The sequence below is a fragment of the Bombina bombina genome, chromosome 2, assembly GCF_027579735.1.
Source record: "Bombina bombina isolate aBomBom1 chromosome 2, aBomBom1.pri, whole genome shotgun sequence".
Classification (NCBI taxonomy): domain Eukaryota; kingdom Metazoa; phylum Chordata; class Amphibia; order Anura; family Bombinatoridae; genus Bombina; species Bombina bombina.
In genome coordinates this window covers 263,688,710-263,708,640 of record NC_069500.1, presented here as the reverse complement: position 1 = coordinate 263,708,640, position 19,931 = coordinate 263,688,710, and the positions used below count along the sequence as shown (strand labels likewise).

Genomic DNA, 19,931 nt, shown 5'->3' with positions numbered 1-19,931 from the left:
CCACTAGTAATTGGAATGAAGTCGTGGAAAGAAATTTATCAGGTAAGCATAAATTTTGTTTTTGTTTGGGGGACTAGTATTTTTTTCTTCTTCTTGTCACTAGTAACATATTTATATGCATAAACCTTCAGAGATTAGGTAGTCTTTTTATTCAGAACAAATTAGTAACGTTCTTTGCTGGCTGGTCCTTTTTTTTTTATCTTTCATTGGTGCTCTATCGTGTTATTTTTCCAGAGTTTCTGTGATATTTGTTACATTTTTGCTCTTTATTGATTTTTGTGTGTGTGTCAACAGAGATTGAATTGTGAATCACATTTATATTGATGCAAACATTCCTAATTTTAAACATTTTGAATTTTAGTTTTTTCTGACAACCTGGATTCATCAAAATGCTCCATGCCTAGAGTTTTAACTGCTGATTTGCACCAAGAGAACCTAAAACCAGACATTAATGGCATTTTGCCTGTGGATGCCGTCTGTGAAAATAATGGGTTGTTGCATTTTTCCGTATCAAAGTATACAAAAGCCAATTCATCAGTAGGCAACAATATTGACTTCAATAAACAGACTAAAACAATTATTGGTCATGCTTCAGTGGAGGATACTCATATTCCCCGTCAAAATAGCATTTCATTTGTAAATATTGATTCTTTTGAGCCAGATAGCAGCGAAGGAGAAGAAACGGGTTGTCTTACTGATGATTTTTCATTAACAGAAAAAGCAGGTAAACTACGAAAGACTTTGGACAGCATGCTAACCGAACTAGAGAAAGAGGTTGAAACTCTTAATGACACATCTTATGACATGTCTAGCTTAAACCACACTTGTAATAATGACAATGTGTCACAGATGTGGCCTGTATGTTTAGCGAAACATTCCAATGTAGATCTAGGCACTATGCAAAACAGATCTGATTTGTCGGTTTTGGAGGATGAAGCCACAGAAATCTCCACACTGGGTCTTTGTGAACAAAAGAAAAATAAAATTGATGTGGCTCTAAAAAACACTGTAGGAAATTGTCACAGTATAAATACAGATATAAAAACAGACCAAAGGAATGTGACTGAACCTGTTGTGAGACCTAAAGTTAGAAAGCAAGATGAAAGGAAGGATACCACACACACTAGAAGTATTCCCTGGGAATCCCAAGTGAATGCTGAGAAGAACAATAAAGAGGAAATGACTCAGGATGATACGTTTTTTGATCCACTAAGTTTTGAAAGTGCTCAGAAGAAGGTTAAAAGCAATAACAAAGAATGGGATCATGCTTTTTTGCCAGATGATAAACCAGAAATGGAGGAAATATTTTGGGAGGATATTGATGTTTATGGCATGATGCTGTCCAGCTCTAATAAAGAGGATGACAGGTAGGAAATTAATCATTTTAGATTTATTGTTGCACTATTTGACAAACCTGTAAGATGATTTCATATTTGTTGCTTATTAAAGTAGGTTTTATGTTCTAAACCAGTTTGCATCAAAAACATTTGCAGTATTGTTGTAAAAATGTAAGCTTGACCCCTTACCCTTGACCTCAGTGCTCGTCTTCCACCTACATCCAGCCCTTTGCCTTATCCCACCACAAAATGGCAACTGTCATTATCAGCTGTTAAAAACCCATCCTATGTTTTACCAAAGTAGGATGCTGTTTATGTTTTCCATAGGATAATAAAAAGGGAGGCCCGTTTCACACTTTGAAAACCACTGCCCTAGAGTAGATACAGCACCACTTTTAACTGTTGCAATTCATCCACAGACATGGATTGTCACATCCCATACATATAATTCAATGAAAGAGTCTAGCAAGAATTTTTTTTATTTATATAATGAACCTTCATTTATCCATCTGGGTCTAACTTAAAAGGACAGACTGCTTCAGAATTTTTATTGTTTAAAACGATAGACAATCCTTTTATTACCCATCCCCAGTTTTACATAACCAACACAGTTCTATTAATATACTTTCTCCAACATTGGTGTGTCCGGTCTACGGTTTCATCCTTACTTGTGGAATATTCTCCACCCCTACAGGAAATGGCAAGGAGAGCACACAGCAAGAGCTGTCCATATAGTCCCCCCTCTGGCTCCGCCCCCAGTCATTCTCCTTGCCGCTCTGAACAAGTAGCATCTCCACGGAGATGGTAGGGAGTATGTGGTGTTAGTTGTAGTTTTTTATTCTTCTATCAAGAGTTTGTTATTTTAAAATAGTGCCGGTTTGTACTATTTACTCTAAAACAGAAAAGGATGAAGAGTTCTGTTTAAAGAGGAGTATGATTTTAGCAGCAGTAACTAAAATCAATTGCTGTTCCCACGCAGGACTGTTGAGCCTAGAGAGCTTCAGTTGGGGGGAACAGTTTGCAGACTTTTCTGCTCAAGGTATGATTAGTCATATTTCTAACAAGACATGTTAATGCTAGAAGACTGTCAGTTTTCCCTTTAGGGGTAAGTAAGCCATTTTCTTAGACTCAATAACAGATTAAGGCTTACAAATGGGCTAAACACTGGTTGACACTATTGTGGGCTAAATCGATTGTTTTATTTCATATTTTAATGGCATTTAGAGTGTTTGGTGCACTTAAAAGCACTTTTGGGAACTTTTTTTATCGCCTGGCATTTAGTTAGATGGCTATTTCTGTCAGAAAGGCCCCCTCACTCTGGTAATGCAGAGGAAGGAGGCCTGTTTTCGCGCCTCAATTGCGCAGTTTATTTCTATGGCAGTGCTTACAGCTTCATGTGAGGGTCCTGTGGCTTCAAGAAAAGGACTCAGGGAGGTTTATTTCAGTGCTGAATAACTCTCAGGGAAGGTAAAGAGCCGCAGCAAGGCTGTGGCAGTGATTGTAGTTTGCTAAAATGGTTAAATTGAACAAATAGCTCCGGTTTGCTCATTTTAAGGGTTAAAATCTTGAAACTTGGTGTGCAATACTTTCAGGGCATTAGGACTCTGGGGTAAAAATTTTGTAAAAATCGGACATTGCCTTCATTGTTTTTCACAATATCAGAAATAAAGTGTGTCTGTTTATTATTTAAAGGGACAGTAACGCTTTTCTTTAAAAACGCTTTTATTGCATTATTAGCCTGCCAATTTCTGTCTAACATATCTATACCTTCAGATGGCTTATGTTCTGTTTGTATGAAAGCCAAGGTGGTTCCCCCAATCAATGTTTGTGCAAATTGTGTCATAGCGTCCAAACAAAGTATGGACAGTACTGCCACATTGAATAAGATTGCCCAAGATGATTCTTCTAATGAAGGCAGTGGGGATAGTTCCTCATCCTCTCCTTCTGTGTCAACACCAGTTTTGCCTGCGCAGGCGATACCTAGTACATCTAGCGCGCCAATGCTTGTTACTATGCAACAGTTAACAGCAGTAATGGATAATTCTATAGCAAATCTGTTATCCAAACTGCCATCCTATCCTAGAAAGCGTGACAGCTCAGTTTTTTAAATACAGAAGATGAGCAGACTGGCGCTGAGGACAATTTATCAGTTATACCCTCACATCAATCTGAATTGGTAGTGAGGGAGGGCCTGTCTGAGGGGGAAATTTCTGTTTCAGGAATAGTTTCTCAGCAGGCAGACACTGATGTCGTAAAATTTAAATTTAAGTTAGAACATCTCGGTGCCCTACTTAAGGAGGTCCTAACTACTCTTGATGACTGTGATTCTTTGGTAATTCCAGAGAAATTGTGCAAGATGGACAAATTCTTAGAGGTCCTGGTGCACGCTGATGTCTTTCCGATACCCAAGCGGGTGGCGGATATAGTGACTAAGGAGTGGGAAAAGCCAGGTATACTTTTTGTTCCACCTCCTATATTCAAGAAAATGTTCCCCATTGTTGACCCCAGAAGGGACGCATGGCAAACGGTTCCTAAGGTTGAAGGGGCAGTGTCAACGTTAGCTAAGCGCACAACTATTCCTATTGAGGTCAGTTGCGCTTTTAAAGATCCTATGGATAAAAAAATTGGAAGGATTGCTAAAAAAGATATTTGTTCAGCAAAGTTTCCTGTTTCAACCAATCTCGTGCATTATTCCTGTCACATCGGCAGCGTATTTTTGGTTCGAGGAACTAGAAAAATCGCTCCAAAAAAGAGACTCCATATGATGAAGTCATGGACAGAATTCACGCACTAAAGTTGGCTAATTCCTTTATTTGGAATGCCGCTCTCCAATTGGCTAAGTTAAGCTGCGAAAAATTCAGGGGTTGCAATAGTGGCGCGCAGAGCGCTTTGGCTAAAATCCTGGTCGGCGGATGTGTCGTCCAGGAATAAATTGCTTAATATTCCTTTCAAGGGTAAGACCCTTTTCGGGCCGGAATTGAAAGAGATTATTTCAGATATTACTGGGGAAAAGGGACATGCCCTTCCACAGGATAGGCCTTTCAAGGCTAACAACACAACTCTTCCCAGCCTAAGCCAGCATGGAAACCATTACAAGGCTGGAACAAGGGTACACAGTCCAAGAAGCCTGCTGCTGCTACCAAGACAGCATGAAGGGGTAGCCCCCGATCCGGGACCGGATCTAGTAGGGGGCATTCTTCCTTCTTCGCTCACTCTTGGGCAAGAGACGTTCAGGATCCCTGGGCACTAGAAATAGTTTCTCAGGGGTATCTTCCAGAGTTCAAGGAACTTCCTCCAAGGGGAAGGTTCCACATGTCTCGCTTATCTTCAGACCAGATAAAGAGACAGGCATTCTTACATTGCGTAGGAGACCTATTATATATGGGAGTGATAAACCCAGTTCCAGCAGAAAACACGGAACAAGGTCTGGGTTTTTACTCAAACCTGTTTGTAGTTCCCAAAAAAGAGGGAACTTTCAGGCCAATTCTGGATCTAAAAATTCTAAACAAATTCCTCAGAGTTCCATCATTCAAAATGGAAACCATTCGGACAATTTTACCAACAATCCAGGAGGGTCAATATATGACTACCGTGGACTTAAAGGATGCGTGCTTGCATGTTCCTATCCACAAAATACATTATCAGTTCCTGAGGTTCGCCTTCATGGACAAACATTCCCAGAATTTTCACAGAAGTGCTAGGGTCCCTTCTAGCGGTATTAAGACCAAGGGGCATTGCTGTAGCACCTTACCTAGACGGCATTCTAATCCAAGCGTCGTCTCCTTCCAAAGCAAAGGCTCATACAGACACTGTTCTAGCCTTTCTCAGATCTCACGGATGGAAGGTGAACGTAGAAAAGAGTTCCCTGTCTCCGTCAACAAGAGTTCCCTTTTTGGGAACAATAATAGATTCTTTAGAGATGAGGATATTCCTGACAGAGGTCAGAAAGTCAAAGCTTCTAAACGTTTGTCAAGTTCTTCACTCTATTCTTCAGCCTTCCATAGCTCAGTGCATGGAAGTAGTAGGATTAATGGTTGCAGCAATGGACATAGTTCTTTTTGCTAGAATTCATCTAAGACCATTACAATCAGTGGAATGGGGACTATGCAGACTTGTCTCCCCAGATTCAAGTAGACCAGGTAACCAGGGATTCTCTCCGCTGGTGCTTGTCTCACGATCACCTGTCTCAGGGAATGAGTTTCCGCAGACCAGAATGGGTCATTGTCACGACCGACGCCAGTCTCTTAGGCTGGGGTGCGGTCTGGGACTCTCTGAAAGCTCAAGGTCTATGGTCTCGAGAAGAGTCTCTTCTACCGATAAACATTTTAGAACTGAGAGCGATATTCAATTCGCTCCTGGCGTGGCCTCACCTAGCAAAGGCCAAATTCCTAAGGTTCCAGTCGGACAACATGACGACTGTAGCGTACATCAATCATCAGAGGGAACAAAAGTTCCTTAGCGATGAGAGAGGTATCCAAGATCATCAAATGGGCGGAGGATCACTCCTGCCACTTATCTGCAATTCACATCCCAGGTGTGGACAATTGGGAGGCGGATTATTTGAGTCGTCAGACTTTTCATCCGGGGGAGTGGGGACTCCACCCAGAGGGTTTTGCCCAGTTGACTCAACTATGGGGCATTCCAGATATGGATCTGATGGCTTCTCGACAGAATGCAAAGGTTCTTCGATACGGGTCCAGATCCAGGGATCCCAAGGCAACACTGGTGGATGCATTAGTGGCGCCTTGGTAGTTCAACCTAGCTTATGTATTTCCACCGTTTCCTCTCCTTCCAAGGCTGGTAGCCAGGATCAAACAGGAGCAGGCCTCGGTGATTCTAATAGCCCCTGCGTGACCACGCAGGACTTGGTATGCAGACCTGGTGAATATGTCATCGGCTCCACCATGGAAGCTACCTTTGAGACAGGATCTTCTGTACAAGGTCCGTTCGAACATCCAAATCTAGTTTCTCTCCAACTGACTGCTTGGAAATTGAACGCTTGATTCTATCCAAGCGTGGGTTTTAAGATACGGTCATAGATACTCTGGTTCAAGCCAGAAAACCTGTTATTAGGAAGATTTACCATAAGATAAATATATCTGTTGGTGTGATTCCAAGGGATTCCCTTGGAGTAAAATTAAAATTCCTAGGATACTTTCCTTTCTCTAAGAAGGTCTGGATAAAGGTTTGTCAGCTAGTTCCTTAAGGGAACAGATGTCTGCTCTGTCTGTTTTGTTACACAGACGTCTGGCAGCAGTGCCAGATGTACAGGCGTTTGTACAGGCGTTAGTTAGAATCAGCCTGTTTACAGACCCATGACTCCTCCTTGGAGTCTACATTTAGTTTTTCAGTTCTTCAGGGGGTTCCGTTTGAACACATGCATTCCATAGATATTAAGTTACTATCTTGGAAAGTTCTGTTTTTGGTTGCTATTTCTTCTGCGAGAAGAGTTTCTGAATTATCTGCTTTGCAGTGTACTTCTCCCTATCTGATTTTCCATACAGATAAGGTTGTTTTACGTACCAAGCCTGGTTTTCTTCCAAGGGTTGTTTCTAACAGGAATGTTAACCAGGAAATTGTTGTTCCTTCCCTGTGTCCTAATCCAGTTTCAAAGAAGGAACGTTTGTTACACAATCTAGATGTGGTCCATGCTTTAAAATTCTATTTAGAAGCAACAAAGGATTTCAGACAGACATCATCCTTGTTTGTCGTGTATTATGGTAAGAGGAGTGGGCAGAAAGCTACTGCTACATCTCTTTCTTTTTTGCTGAAAAGCATCATCTGATTGGCTTATGAGACCGGACGGCAGCCTCCTGAATGAATTACAGCTCATTCTACTAGAGCTGTGGCTTCCACATGGGCCTTCAAGAACGAGGTTTCTGTTGATCAGATCTGTAAGGCAGCGACTTGGTCTTCTCTGCATACTTTTGCTAAAATTTTACAAATTCGATACTTATGCTTCTTCGGAGGCTATTTTTGGGAGAAAGGTTTTGCAAGCCGTGGTGCCTTCCGTTTAGGTAACCCGATTTGCTCCCTCCCTTCATCCGTGTCCTAAAGCTTTGGTATTGGTTCCCACAAGTAAGGATGAAACCGTGGACCGGACACACCAATGTTGGAGAAAACAGAATTTATGTTTACCTGATAAATTTCTTTCTCCAACGGTGTGTCCGGTCCACGGCCCGCCCTGGTTTTTTAATCAGGTTTGAAAAATGTCTTTCTTTATACACTACAGTCACCACGGCACCCTATAGTTTCTCCTTTTTCTCCTAACCGTCGGTCGAATGACTGGGGGGCGGAGCCAGAGGGGGTTCTATATGGACAGCTCTTGCTGTGTGCTCTCCTTGCCATTTCCTGTAGGGGAGGAGAATATCCCACACGTAAGGATGAAACCGTGGACCGGACACACCGTTGGAGAAAGAAATTTATCAGGTAAACATAAATTCTGTTTTTTTACATCTGTGATTATCTTGTATCTAACCTCTGCAGACTGCCTCCTTATTTTAGTTCTTTTGACAGACTTGCATTGTATCCAATCAGTTCCCACTCATAAGTAACTCTACTGGTGTGAACACAATGCTATCTAAATGGCACACATGAACTAACGCTCTCGAGCTGTGAAAAACTGTCATGCTTTGAGATAAGAGGCGGCCTTAGAAATTAGCATATGAGCATACCTAGGTGTAGCTTTCAACTAAGAATACCAAGAGTACAAAGTAAATTTGATGATAAAAGTGAATTGGAAATTTAAAATTGCGAGCCCTTTCTGAATCATGAAAGTTTAATTTTGACTAGACTGTGTCACTGTGCCTTTAAACATTTTTCTTGGAATAAACAGAGCTTCTGCCATCTCTGTCTATGGGCCTTGAATATATTTATATAAAGTAATCATGTCACCTCTCAAGCACCTTTTTTTCTAGAGAAAACAGACCCAGTTTGGCTAACCTCTCCTCATATCTTAAATTATCCATTCCCCTTATTAGCTTTGTGGCCCTTCTCTGAAATTTTGCAAGGTCTGTAATGTCTTTTTTTTTAAGATTGGTCCTCAGAACTGCACTCCATACTCAAGGTGAGGTCTTACCAGGGAGTTATATAGTGACAGAATTATACTTTCCTCCCTTGAATCAATGCCTCTTTTAATACATGATAGTATCTTATTAGCCTTAGAAGCCGCTGCCCTGCATTGTGCACCCATCTTTACGGCTAGATTTAGAGTTTTGTCGGTAACGACCCGCGTAGCTAACGCTGGCTTTTTTTTCCCCGCACCTTTTAAATACCGCTGGTATTTAGAGTTCACAGAAGGGCTGCGTTAGGCTCCAAAAAGGGAGCGTATAGCATAATTTACCGCCACTGCAACTCTCAATACCAGCGGTGCTTACGGACGCGGCCATCTTAAAAAACGTGCTCGTGCACGTTTCCCCCATAGGAAACAATGGAGCAGTTTGAGCTGAAAAAAAACCTAACACCTGCAAAAAAGCAGCGTTCAGCTCCTAACGCAGCCCCATTGTTTCCTATGGGGAAACACTTCCTAAGTCTGCACCTAATCTGCCGCCCCTGCTATCGCTGACCCCTGCATATTTTTTTTAATCCCTAATCTGCCACTCCGTACACCGCCGCAACCTACATTATCCCTATGTACCCCTAATCTGCTTCCCCTAACACCGCCGACCCCTATATTATATTTATTAACCCCTAATCTGACGCCCCCAACGTCGCCGCTTCCTACCTACAATTATTAACCTCTAATCTGCCGACCGGACATTACCGCTACTATATTAAAGTTATTAACCCCTAATCCGCCTCACTCCCGCCTCAATAACCCTATAATAAATAGTATTAACCCCTAATCTGCCCTCCCTAACATCACCGACACCTAACTTCAAGTATTAACCCCTAATATGCCGACCGGACCTCACCGCTACTCTATTAAATTTATTAACCCCTAAAGCTAAGTCTAACCCTAACACCAACACCCCCCCTAAGTTAAATATTAAATTAAAAGATTAATTTAATTTATCTAACAAAATAAATTAACTCTTATTAAATAAATTAATCCGATTTAAAGCTAAATACTTACCTGTAAAATAAATCCTAATATAGCTACAATATAAATTATAATTATATTGTAGCTATTTTAGGATTAATATTTATTTTACAGGCAACTTTGTATTTATTTTAACCAGGTACAATAGCTATTAAATAGTTAATAACTATTTAATAGCTACCTAGTTAAAATAATTACAAAATTACCTGTAAAATAAATCCTAACCTAAGTTACAATTAAACCTAACACTACACTATCAATACATTAATTAAATACAATACCTACAAATAAATACAATTAAATAAACTAACTAAAGTACAAAAAATAAAAAAGAACTAAGTTACAAAAAATAAAAAAATATTTACAAACATTAGAAAAATATTACAACAATTTTAAACTAATTACACCTACTCTAAGCCCCCTAATAAAATAACAAAGCCCCCCAAAATAAAAAAATGCCCTACCCTATTCTAAAATTAAAATAGAAAAGCTCTTTTACCTTACCAGCCCTTAAAAGGGCCTTTTGCGGGGCATGCCCCAAAGAATTCAGCTCTTTTGCCTGGAAAAAAAAACATACAATACCCCCCCCCAACATTACAACCCACCACCCACATACCCCTAATCTAACCCAAACCCCCCTTAAATAAACCTAACACTAAGCCCCTGAAGATCTCCCTACCTTATCTTCACCACGCCGGGTATCACCGATCCGTCCAGGCTCCGATGTCTTGATGCAAGCCCAAGCGGGGGCTGAAGACGTCCATCCTCCGGCTGAAGTCTTGATCCAAGCCCAAGCGGGGGCTGAAGACGTCCATCCTCCGGCTGAAGTTTTGATCCAAGCGGCGGCTGAAGAAGTCCATCATCGGGCAGAAGTCTTCATCCTATCCGGGCAGAAGAGGAGATCCGGACCGGTAGACATCTTCATCCAAGCGGCATCTTCTATCTTCTTCCATCCGATGACGAGCGGCTCCATCTTCAAGACCTCCGGCGCGGATCCATCCTCTTCTTCCGACGACTAGACGACGAATGAAGGTTCCTTTAAGGGACGTCATCCAAGATGGCGTTCCTCGAATTCCGATTGGCTGATAGGATTCTAGCCAATCGGAATTAAGGTAGGAAAATTCTGATTGGCTGATGGAATCAGCCAATCAGATTCAAGTTCAATCCGATTGGCTGATCCAATCAGCCAATCATATTGATCTCGCATTCTATTGGCTGTTCCGATCAGCCAATATAATGCGAGCGCAATATGATTGGATCAGCCAATCGGATTGAACTTGAATCTGATTGGCTGATTCTATCAGCCAATCAGAATTTTCCTACCTTAATTCCGATTGGCTGATAGAATCCTATCAGCCAATCGGAATTTGAGGGACGCCATCTTGGATGACGTCCCTTAAAGGAACCTTCATTCGTCGTCTAGTCGTCGGAAGAAGAGGATGGATCTGCGCCGGAGGTCTTGAAGATGGAGCCGCTCGTCATCGGATGGAAGAAGATAGAAGATGCCGCTTGGATGAAGATGTCTACCCGTCCGGATCTCCTCTTCTGCCCGGATAGGATGAAGACCTCTGCCCGATGATTGACTTCTTCAGCCGCCGCTTGGATCAAGACTTCAGCCGGAGGATGGACGTCTTCAGCCCCCGCTTGGGCTTGGATCAGGACATCGGAGCCTGGACGAATCGGTGATACCCGGTGTGGTGAAGATAAGGTAGGAAGATCTTCAGGGGCTTAGTGTTTATTTAAGGGGGGTTTGGGTTAGATTAGGGGTATGTGGGTGGTGGGTTGTAATGTTGGGGGGGTGGTATTGTATGTTTTTTTTTCCAGGCAAAAGAGCTGAATTCTTTGGGGCATGCCCCGCAAAAGGCCCTTTTAAGGGCTGGTAAGGTAAAAGAGCTTTTCTATTTTTTTTTTTTTTTTCAAAATGTTTTTTTATTGAGGGTTTAGTACAATAAACAAAGAACATATATTGCCTTTGGACAACAAAAAGAAATAAGATTAATATTAAACAACATATATAACAACATTTGTAAGATTTAGCATATATAGGCAGATGAAACCTCGTTTTTTTGTGTATTAGCATGCGAAACTGACCTAGTGAAGACTCATTCGAAAAGCCAAGTCGCCAATTATTATAGCAACTAACTCATGGTCAGATAGATAGCTCTTAATGAGCTACAATTATAGAAGAGGTGAGTACACACGTTATGGGGGGGGGGGGGCGAATTAAAATGAGGTGGGGGAATCGGGGATTCGGGGGGACGGAGCCATAAAGATACACTCTTATATTCAGTACAGTAAGGTAGGTTGTAGCAAGCTTAACTCTGTAGTATCCTTGAGGACCGCGCAACCAGTCAAAATCTATAATATAATTAATTAAACCTTAGCAGGCTAATGCCCGCTCATTATGTTAGCCAGATTAAAAATGTAAACTAGGGCATACTAATGATTAGTCTGTAATTGCAGCAGAATAGTCTCTGATATAGCTCAGCGGATAAGAGAACAGCATTAAACAATCAATTTGTTTTTAAGTAGTTAACACACCGTGCCCATAAACTCAAATAGATGTAGCAATAAAAACAAGAGAACATTAACACTGTACAGTTTCAGTAAGCGTTATATATGTAGACTAAGCACTCATAATGAAGGTATGTAATACTATACCCATAATACAGTTAATAAAAGAAATTCAAGTTGATAAGTTGACATATCTGTTATAACTCCATTGGTAAGAGATCTAACTTAGTGAAGCTTAAGTGTCTGGCTATTACTGGATAATGATCGATTCAGCAAGGTGCTCAAAGCCAATGTTAGCTATGTAGGAGTACTGTGTCAACGTTAGGACAGGCAGCTTTAATAAAAAATATAGCCTTGCAATATTATGTCTAAGATTACACGGGCCCATGGCTGAGCATTATGCGCCTATCTCCATACTCATAGGCATATGTCTATGCAACTTATTCATTGCTTCATGACTTGAGACCATGGAAATATACTCAAAAAATAATGCAAAGCTAAACACGCCTATCTATAGCCAAATAGTAGAGTCTCATAGTATAATAATACAATAGTACAGTACGGAGCGGTGTGATACCAAATGTAATCTGCTATTCTAGAGCTGCAATGCTTAAAGAGACTAAGCTATAGCACACTTAAGGTATATTACATTAAAAAAAAAATAACAATGTTATCATGCTACAATAAACAGCAGCATAGATAAATACTAGGACCCTAGATTAGTATAGGGAGAACATTCAAAAATAATGTCTGATATGCAATAGGGTTACAGTCCAAGGTGGGCTATGTATACATAACAGATTTTAATATGTCCTGTGAATTATGACAACATACTAAAAAGTATAACAAGCAAATTATGGAGTTCTCCAGAGGCCCAGAAATAGATGCGTAGGCTGGGTTAGAAAGCAGGATAGTAACTAAGAACCTTTTATCGATGAGCTTAATAAAACATAAGTATACAAAACATGTTGAACATTTATAATATCAAACATTGTCATTCTCTTTGCCTGTGTTAGTGATAGAAAGAGGTAAAGTGAGGTGTTAGTTTAGATTCTTCAATCAAGAGTTTATTATTTTTAAATGGTGCCAGTGTGTACTATTTTACTTTTAAAGCTATGGGATCTGTACAGATTCAAATCAAGTTTTTTTTCTGTGACTGCCAGACTGTGTGCTGCCCTGCTGAATATGGTCTTAGCAGATTTTATCTAAGACCCAGTTTGTTCCCACAGATTCCTGGAGGAGAAGAAGGATCTCTTGCAGTGTGGGACAAGTCATGCTGTTTCTCAGCATTGAGGTATGTACAGTCTATTTCTTTCTGTGACACCTAGTACCTCAGAAAGGATTGTTGTTTCCCTCTGTAAGCTGGCCTATGTCTGTGTCCTACTATACATGGGTCTGGAGGGCTGTTTTCATTATTGGGCATGTTCATTGAGGCATAATGTATATCTGGGGTGTTTTTAGTATGGAAAGATTCACACTATTTCACCCTTACACGTTTGTGCTGACGCTGGGGACTTTATTTGAGTATTACACTCTGGATATCACTGCTCTATTATACTTCCGGCAGGGGTTTGCCACAACGGACCGGGAGTTGTTAGTTTGTATGAGGGGACTGGCTTACTTAATGTTGTGCACTTTTATTAGGTGTAACATTTATCCCGGCAGCTCCATTTTGTTTTTTTCTATACTCTGTACTGAGCCGTCCGGGAGTTTCGTTCTGGTACGCCCACGATGGGCAGAGCACTTTTTTGCGCGCTGGGAGAAGCCGCGCAGTGCCTTCCTGGGAGTTGGATAGTATACTTGACCGGTGTTTGTCTGGACCGCATGGGTGGTGGAACACCAGCGGTTTAGACACTCTGCTGTTCGGCTTGTCGTTTGTCTCTGGAAAGGGGAGCAGGTAGGTGCCGCAGCAGAGCTGTGGCGAGGGGATTGATTTTAAAGTGTGCAGTTAATATTCCAAATTAGTTAACTTGCTGGGATACGTATAAACACTCCATTTTTTTCTCCAAAGCCACAGTTATAAAGAGTTTTCTGTACAGTGTGCTGAGCAAAAGATTTTTATTTTTTAAAGGCATAGTTGTTTTTTATTTTGCAACGGTTTTGTATGTAAAAAGTGTATTACATATCTGAATACCATTTTGTTTTTACTATGGATGATCTTAATGCCAGTACTTGTTCCATGTGTTTAAATGCCAATGTGGAACCCCCGGTTACTTTTTGCCCCTCATGCACTGAGAGGGCATTGCAATGTAAAGAGCAGATTTTCTTTAACAAGGATATATCTAAGGAGGTTTCTCAGACTGATGAGACTCAGGGTATGCCGCTACTTTCTCCTCAAGCGTCACAGCCCTTAAGGCCCACTCAAGCAACGCCATTTCTTCAACTGCGTCCACCTCATTCACTCTGCAGGATATGGCTGCAGTTATATCATCCACTCTTACATAAGTTTTATCTAAATTGCTAGTTTTACAAGGCAAAGGACAGAGGCCCATGTGGTCCCTGAGACTTCCGATGCTTTCATGGCTATCTCCGATATACCTTCCCAGGGCTCTGAATTGGGGGGGGGGTAGGGTGGCCCTGTCTGAGGGGGAACTGTCTGACTCAGGAAGTGCTTTACCCCCGACAGATTCGGACGTCATGTCCTTCAGATTTAAGCTTGAATGCTTACGCCTTTTGCTGCGAGAGGTTTAGATGACTCTGGACAACTGTGACTCTATTGTTTTCCCACCAGAGAAATTGAGTAAGATGGACAGATACTTAGAGGTCCTTTCTTATTCTGATGTTTTTCCTGATCCTAAGAGAATTTTGGAAATTGTTACTCGGGAATGGGAAAGACCGGGTATCCCGTTCTCTCCTTCCCCTATTTTTAGGAAGATGTACCCTATAGCTGACACCGTTTGGGACTCTTGGCAAACGATCCCTAAGGTGGAGGGAGCTATCTCTACCTTGGCTAAGCGTACGACTATCCCTATTGAGGACAGTTGTGCTTTCAAAGACTATATGGTTATAATTTTAATCATGGTTGAGGTAATAGTTGTAATTATATATATATAAGAAACCTATTCAAAATCAATATACCATACATTCTCCTTTAAATAGCTTCTTACTAATGCTTTAACGGAAATGACTAACATAATTACAACAGTGAGTTAAATTAAACATTCAGGATCAGAAATTATTTTTTAAGATCCAACAGATTTATTATGTTAGTAATCGCTCCAAAAATTAGGAAATAAATAATAAAAATAAGAAATAAAAAACTTTGAGATACGTTAGAAATCCTATGTTAATATGTGTAGAATATTTGTAACTTTGTTGCCTATTATATATGTTTTTAAAGTATACATGTGTATTACACCATATTATCAATGCAGTTTGTAAAGGTCATTGAAACTTCTAACAGCATTGTTAAGGGTTAAATGTGAGAGGTTTAAATATTCACAGGGAAAGCAGCTGTGTATCCCTGATGAAGTGCTTGTTGTAAAGCAGGAAACGCGTCGGATGCAGCACCTGTGTGCTGAGGTTGTATGCATAACAAAAGTATGCCTTCTATAACTGAAACTTTTAACTAAATTTTCAATAAATATTTAATTTTACAATTAACATTGGTACAGCCTGCAAATTTCTTTCCAAACCCCTTTACTTGGACTGCTTTCAAAGACCCTATGGATAAAAAGTTGGAGGGTCTTCTAAAAAAGCTATAATATTCATTAAGGTTTTCTATTACAACCAACGGCCTGCATTGTAACAGTCACAACTGCGGCTGCCTTCTGGTTTGAAGCCCTAGAAGAGTCTCTGAAGACTGAGACTTCTTTAGAGGAAATAATGGATAGAATAAAGACACTTAAGCTGGCTAATTCTTTTATTACGGATGCCACCTTTCAGATCGCCAAATTGGCGGCTAAGAATTCAGGTTTTTCCATTTTAGCGCGCAGAGCCTTATGGTTAAAATCTTGGTCTGCGGATGTGTCTTCTAAATCAAAGCTTTTGGCTATCCCTTTCAAGGGAAAGACCCTATTCGGGCCTGATTTGAAAGAAATAATTTCTGATATTATGGGAGGTAAGGGTAATCTCCTCCCTCAAGACAAAACATCCAAGCAAAGGGGACGACAGAGTAATTTTCGTTCCTCTGCCACTAAACAGGAAGGAAACTATTCTCAAGCCAAAGCCACCTGGAGACCTAACCAGGCTTGGAACAAGGGTAAAAAAAACAAAAAGCCCGCTGCTGCTCCCAAGACAGCATGAAGGAGCGCCCCCCTGATCTGGGACTGGATCTAGTAGGGGGCAGACTTTCTCTCTTTGTCCAGGCTTGGATAAGAGACGTTCAGGATCCCTGGACACTAGAAATCGTGTCTTAAGGGTATCAAAGTTCAAAAATTCCTTCCCAAGTGGAAGGTTCCTGCTTTCACGATTTCCTGTAGACCAGATAAAAAGAGAGGCATTCTTACGTTGTGTAAAAGACCTCTCCACTATGGGAGTAATTTGTCCTGTTTCAATACAGGAACAGGGGTTTTACTCGAATCTTTTTGTGGTTCCCAAAAAAGAGGGACAGTTCCGACCCATTTTAGATCTCAAGAGTCTAAACAGGTTTCTCAGAGTTCCATCCTTCAAGATGGAGACTATTCGGGCAATTATTTTATTGATCCAGAAGGGTCAATATATTACTACCATGGACTTAAAGGATGCATATCTTCATATTCCTATCCACAGAGATCATCATCAGCTTCTGAGGTTTGCCTTCCTGGACATACATATTCAGTTTGTGGCCCTTCCTTTCGGGTTGGCCATGGCACCCAGGATCTTCACAAAGGTTCCAGGGTCTCTGCTGGCGGTTCTCAGGCCGCGGGGCATTGCATTGGCGCCTTATCTGTACGATATTCTAATCCAGGCGTCGTCTTATCAGCTGACAAAATCTCATACCGACATTGTTCTATCCTTTCTAAGGACTCACGGGTGGAAGGTGAATCTAGAAAAGAGTTCACTAATTCCACAGACAAGGGTTCCTTTCCTAGGAACTCTAATAGACTCTATATTTATGAAAATCTTTTTGACGGAAGTCAGAAAGTTAAAGATTCTGAATACATGCCGATCCCTTCAGTCCAATCCTCGGCCATCAGTGGCTCAGTGCATGGAGGTAATTGGATTGATGGTGCCGGCAATGGACATCATTCCGTTTGCTCGTTTTCATCTCAGGCCTCGACAGCTGAGCATGCTCAGGCAGTGGAATGAAGATTATGCAAATTTGTCTCCTCAGATAGATCTGGATCAGGAGACAAGAGACTCTCTTCTTTGGTGGTTGTCGCCGGATCATCTGTCCCAAGGGACGTGCTTCCGCAGACCCTCATGGGTGATAGTGACAACGGACACCAGTCTTCTAGGTTGGGGTGCAGTCTGGAATTCTCTGAAGGCTCAGGGTGTGTGGACTCGGTCGGAGTCTCTGCTTGCAATCAATATTCTGGAGTTGAGAGCAATATTCAGTGTGCTTCAGGCTTGGCCTAAGTTGATTTCGGCCAAATTCATACGATTTCAGTCGGACAACATCACGACTGTGGCTTACATCAATCATCAGAGAGGAACAAGGAGTTCCTTAGCGATGACAGAAGTATCCAAGATAATTCGGTGGGCGGAGGCTCACTCTTGTTATCTGTCAGCAATCTGCATCCCAGGAGTGGACAACTGTGAGGCGGATTTTTTGAGCAGACAGACGTTTCATCCGGGGGAATGGGAACTCCATCCGGAGGTCTTTGCCAACCTGATTCTCAGATGGGGCAGACTGGAGCTGGATCTTATGGCATCTCGTCAGAATGCCAAGCTTCCGAGATACGGATCCAGATCCAGGGATCCTCAGGCAGAACTGATAGATGCCTTGGCAGTTCAACCTAGCTTATGTGTTTCCACCGTTTGCTCTCCTTCCCCGGGTGATTGCTCGGATCAAACAGGAGAGGGCCTCTGTGATTCTCATCGCTCCTGCGTGGCCTCGCAGGACTTGGTATGCCGATCTGGTGGACATGTCCTCTCTGCTACCGTGGAAGCTTCCATTGAGGCAGGACCTTCTCATTCAGGGACCCTTCCATCATCCGAATCTAATTTCTCTGCAGCTGACTGCTTGGAGATTGAACGCTTGATTTTATCTAAGCGAGGGTTCTCTGACTCGGCCATTGATACCTTGATGCAGGCACGTAAGCCTGTTACTAGAAAGATTTACCATAAGATATGGCGTAAATATCTTTATTGGTGCGAATCCAAGGGTTACTCATGGAATAAGATTAGGATTCCTAGGATTTTTTCCTTTCTCCAAGAAGGATTGGAGAAGGGGTTATCAGCAAGTTCCTTAAAGGGACAGATTTCTGCTTTATCTATTTTGCTACACAAACGTCTGGCAGATGTTCCGGATGTTCAATCTTTTTGTAAGGCTCTGACTAGGATCAGGCCTGTGTTTAGACCTATTGCTCCTCCTTGGAGTTTGAATTTAGTTCTTAAGGCTCTTCAAGGGGTTCCATTTGAACCTATGCATTCCATAGATATTAAGTTGTTATCTTGGAAAGTTTTATTTGTGGTTGCTATTTATTCTGCTTGCAAAGTTTCTGAGCTTTTGGCTCTACAATGTAATTCTCATTACCTTATTTTTCATTCTGATAAGGTAGAGTTACGTACCAAACCTGGTTTTCTTCCTAAGGTTGTTTCCAACAAAAATATTAATCAGGAATTTATTGTTACTTCATTGTGTCCCAATCCTTCTTCTAAGAAGGAGCGCCTGTTACATAACTTGGACGTGGTCCGTGCCCTGAAGTTTTACTTGCAGGCGACTAAAGAATTTCGTCAATCATTTTCATTATTTGTTGGGTTTTTTTTCCGGAAAATTAGGGGACAGAAAGCTACGGCTACCTCCCTTTCTTTTTGGCTGAAGAGTATCATCCGTTTTTGCATATGAAACTGCTGGACAGCAGCCTCCTGAAAGAATTACGGCTCATTCTACTAGGGCCGTGGCTTCCTCATGGGCATTTAAAAATGATGCTTCTGTTGAACAGATTTGGAAGGCTGCAACTTGGTTGTCTCTTCACACTTTTTCCAAATTTTACAAATTTGATACTTTTGCCTCGTCCAAGGCTGTTTTTGGGAGAAAGGTTCTTCAAGCAGTGCTGCCTTCGGTTTAGGTTCCTGTCTTGTCCCTCCCTTTCATCCGTATCCTATAGCTTTGGTATTGTATCCCATAAGTAAGGATGAAATCCGTGGACTCGTCATATCTTGTAAAAGAAAAGGAAATTTATGCTTACCTGATAAATTTATTTCTTTTACGATATGACAAGTCCACGGCCCATCCTGTCATTTTCTAAGACAGGTCTTTATTTTTTTTAAACTTCAGTCACCTCTGCACCTTGGCTTTTCCTTTCTCTTCCTAACTTGGGTTGAATGACTGGAGTGGGAGGGAAGGGAGGAGCTATATATATATACAGCTCTGCTGTGGTGCTCTTTGTCTCCTCCTGCTGACTAGGAGGCGATATCCCATAAGTACCCCAGGACATACTTGAAAACAAGAGAAATCTCAATTTATCTTTCCTGGTAAAATATTTTATAAATAAATAAAATAAGTAAGGATGAAATCCGTGGACTCGTCATATCGTAAAATAAATAAATTTATCAGGTAAGTATAAATTTCCTTTTTATCTCATAATCTTGTTTACACGAATATACTTATATATATCCCTTATAATCTCTTCAAAGTATATTTCCCACCATTAATGTCATACTAACTGGTCTATAGCTTTCCGGGTCAGCCCTGCTTCCCTTTTTGAAGAGTAACACAACATCAACTTTACGCCAATCCTGAGGTACTTTGCCTGAGGAAAGTCTTGAAAAATTAAGAGTAGAGGTTTGTCTATAGCAGTGCTAAGTTCCAGCAAAACCTTTGGGTGTATCCCATCTGGGCCTGGAGTGTTGTTTTTTTTTTATATATTTTTATTGAGGCTTCAGAAAAACAGAACCAAAAACATATTTTTACAGACAATGTGAGGTGATACATATGGAAAAAGGATTACACA

At 41.2% G+C, this 19,931-nt stretch overlaps 1 protein-coding gene across 3 annotated transcripts in view; it reads left to right on the top strand.

The window, feature by feature from the left end:
- PJA2 (praja ring finger ubiquitin ligase 2) overlaps positions 1–19,931 on the top strand; it is a gene marked incomplete at its 3' end in the record, with an annotated part of 143,254 nt that overhangs the window by 71,013 nt on the left and 52,310 nt on the right. For all 3 annotated transcript variants that reach the window (XM_053701532.1, XM_053701534.1, XM_053701533.1), the window contains 1 exon segment: positions 362–1,367. In XM_053701532.1, the coding sequence (XP_053557507.1) occupies positions 362–1,367 (1,006 nt within the window).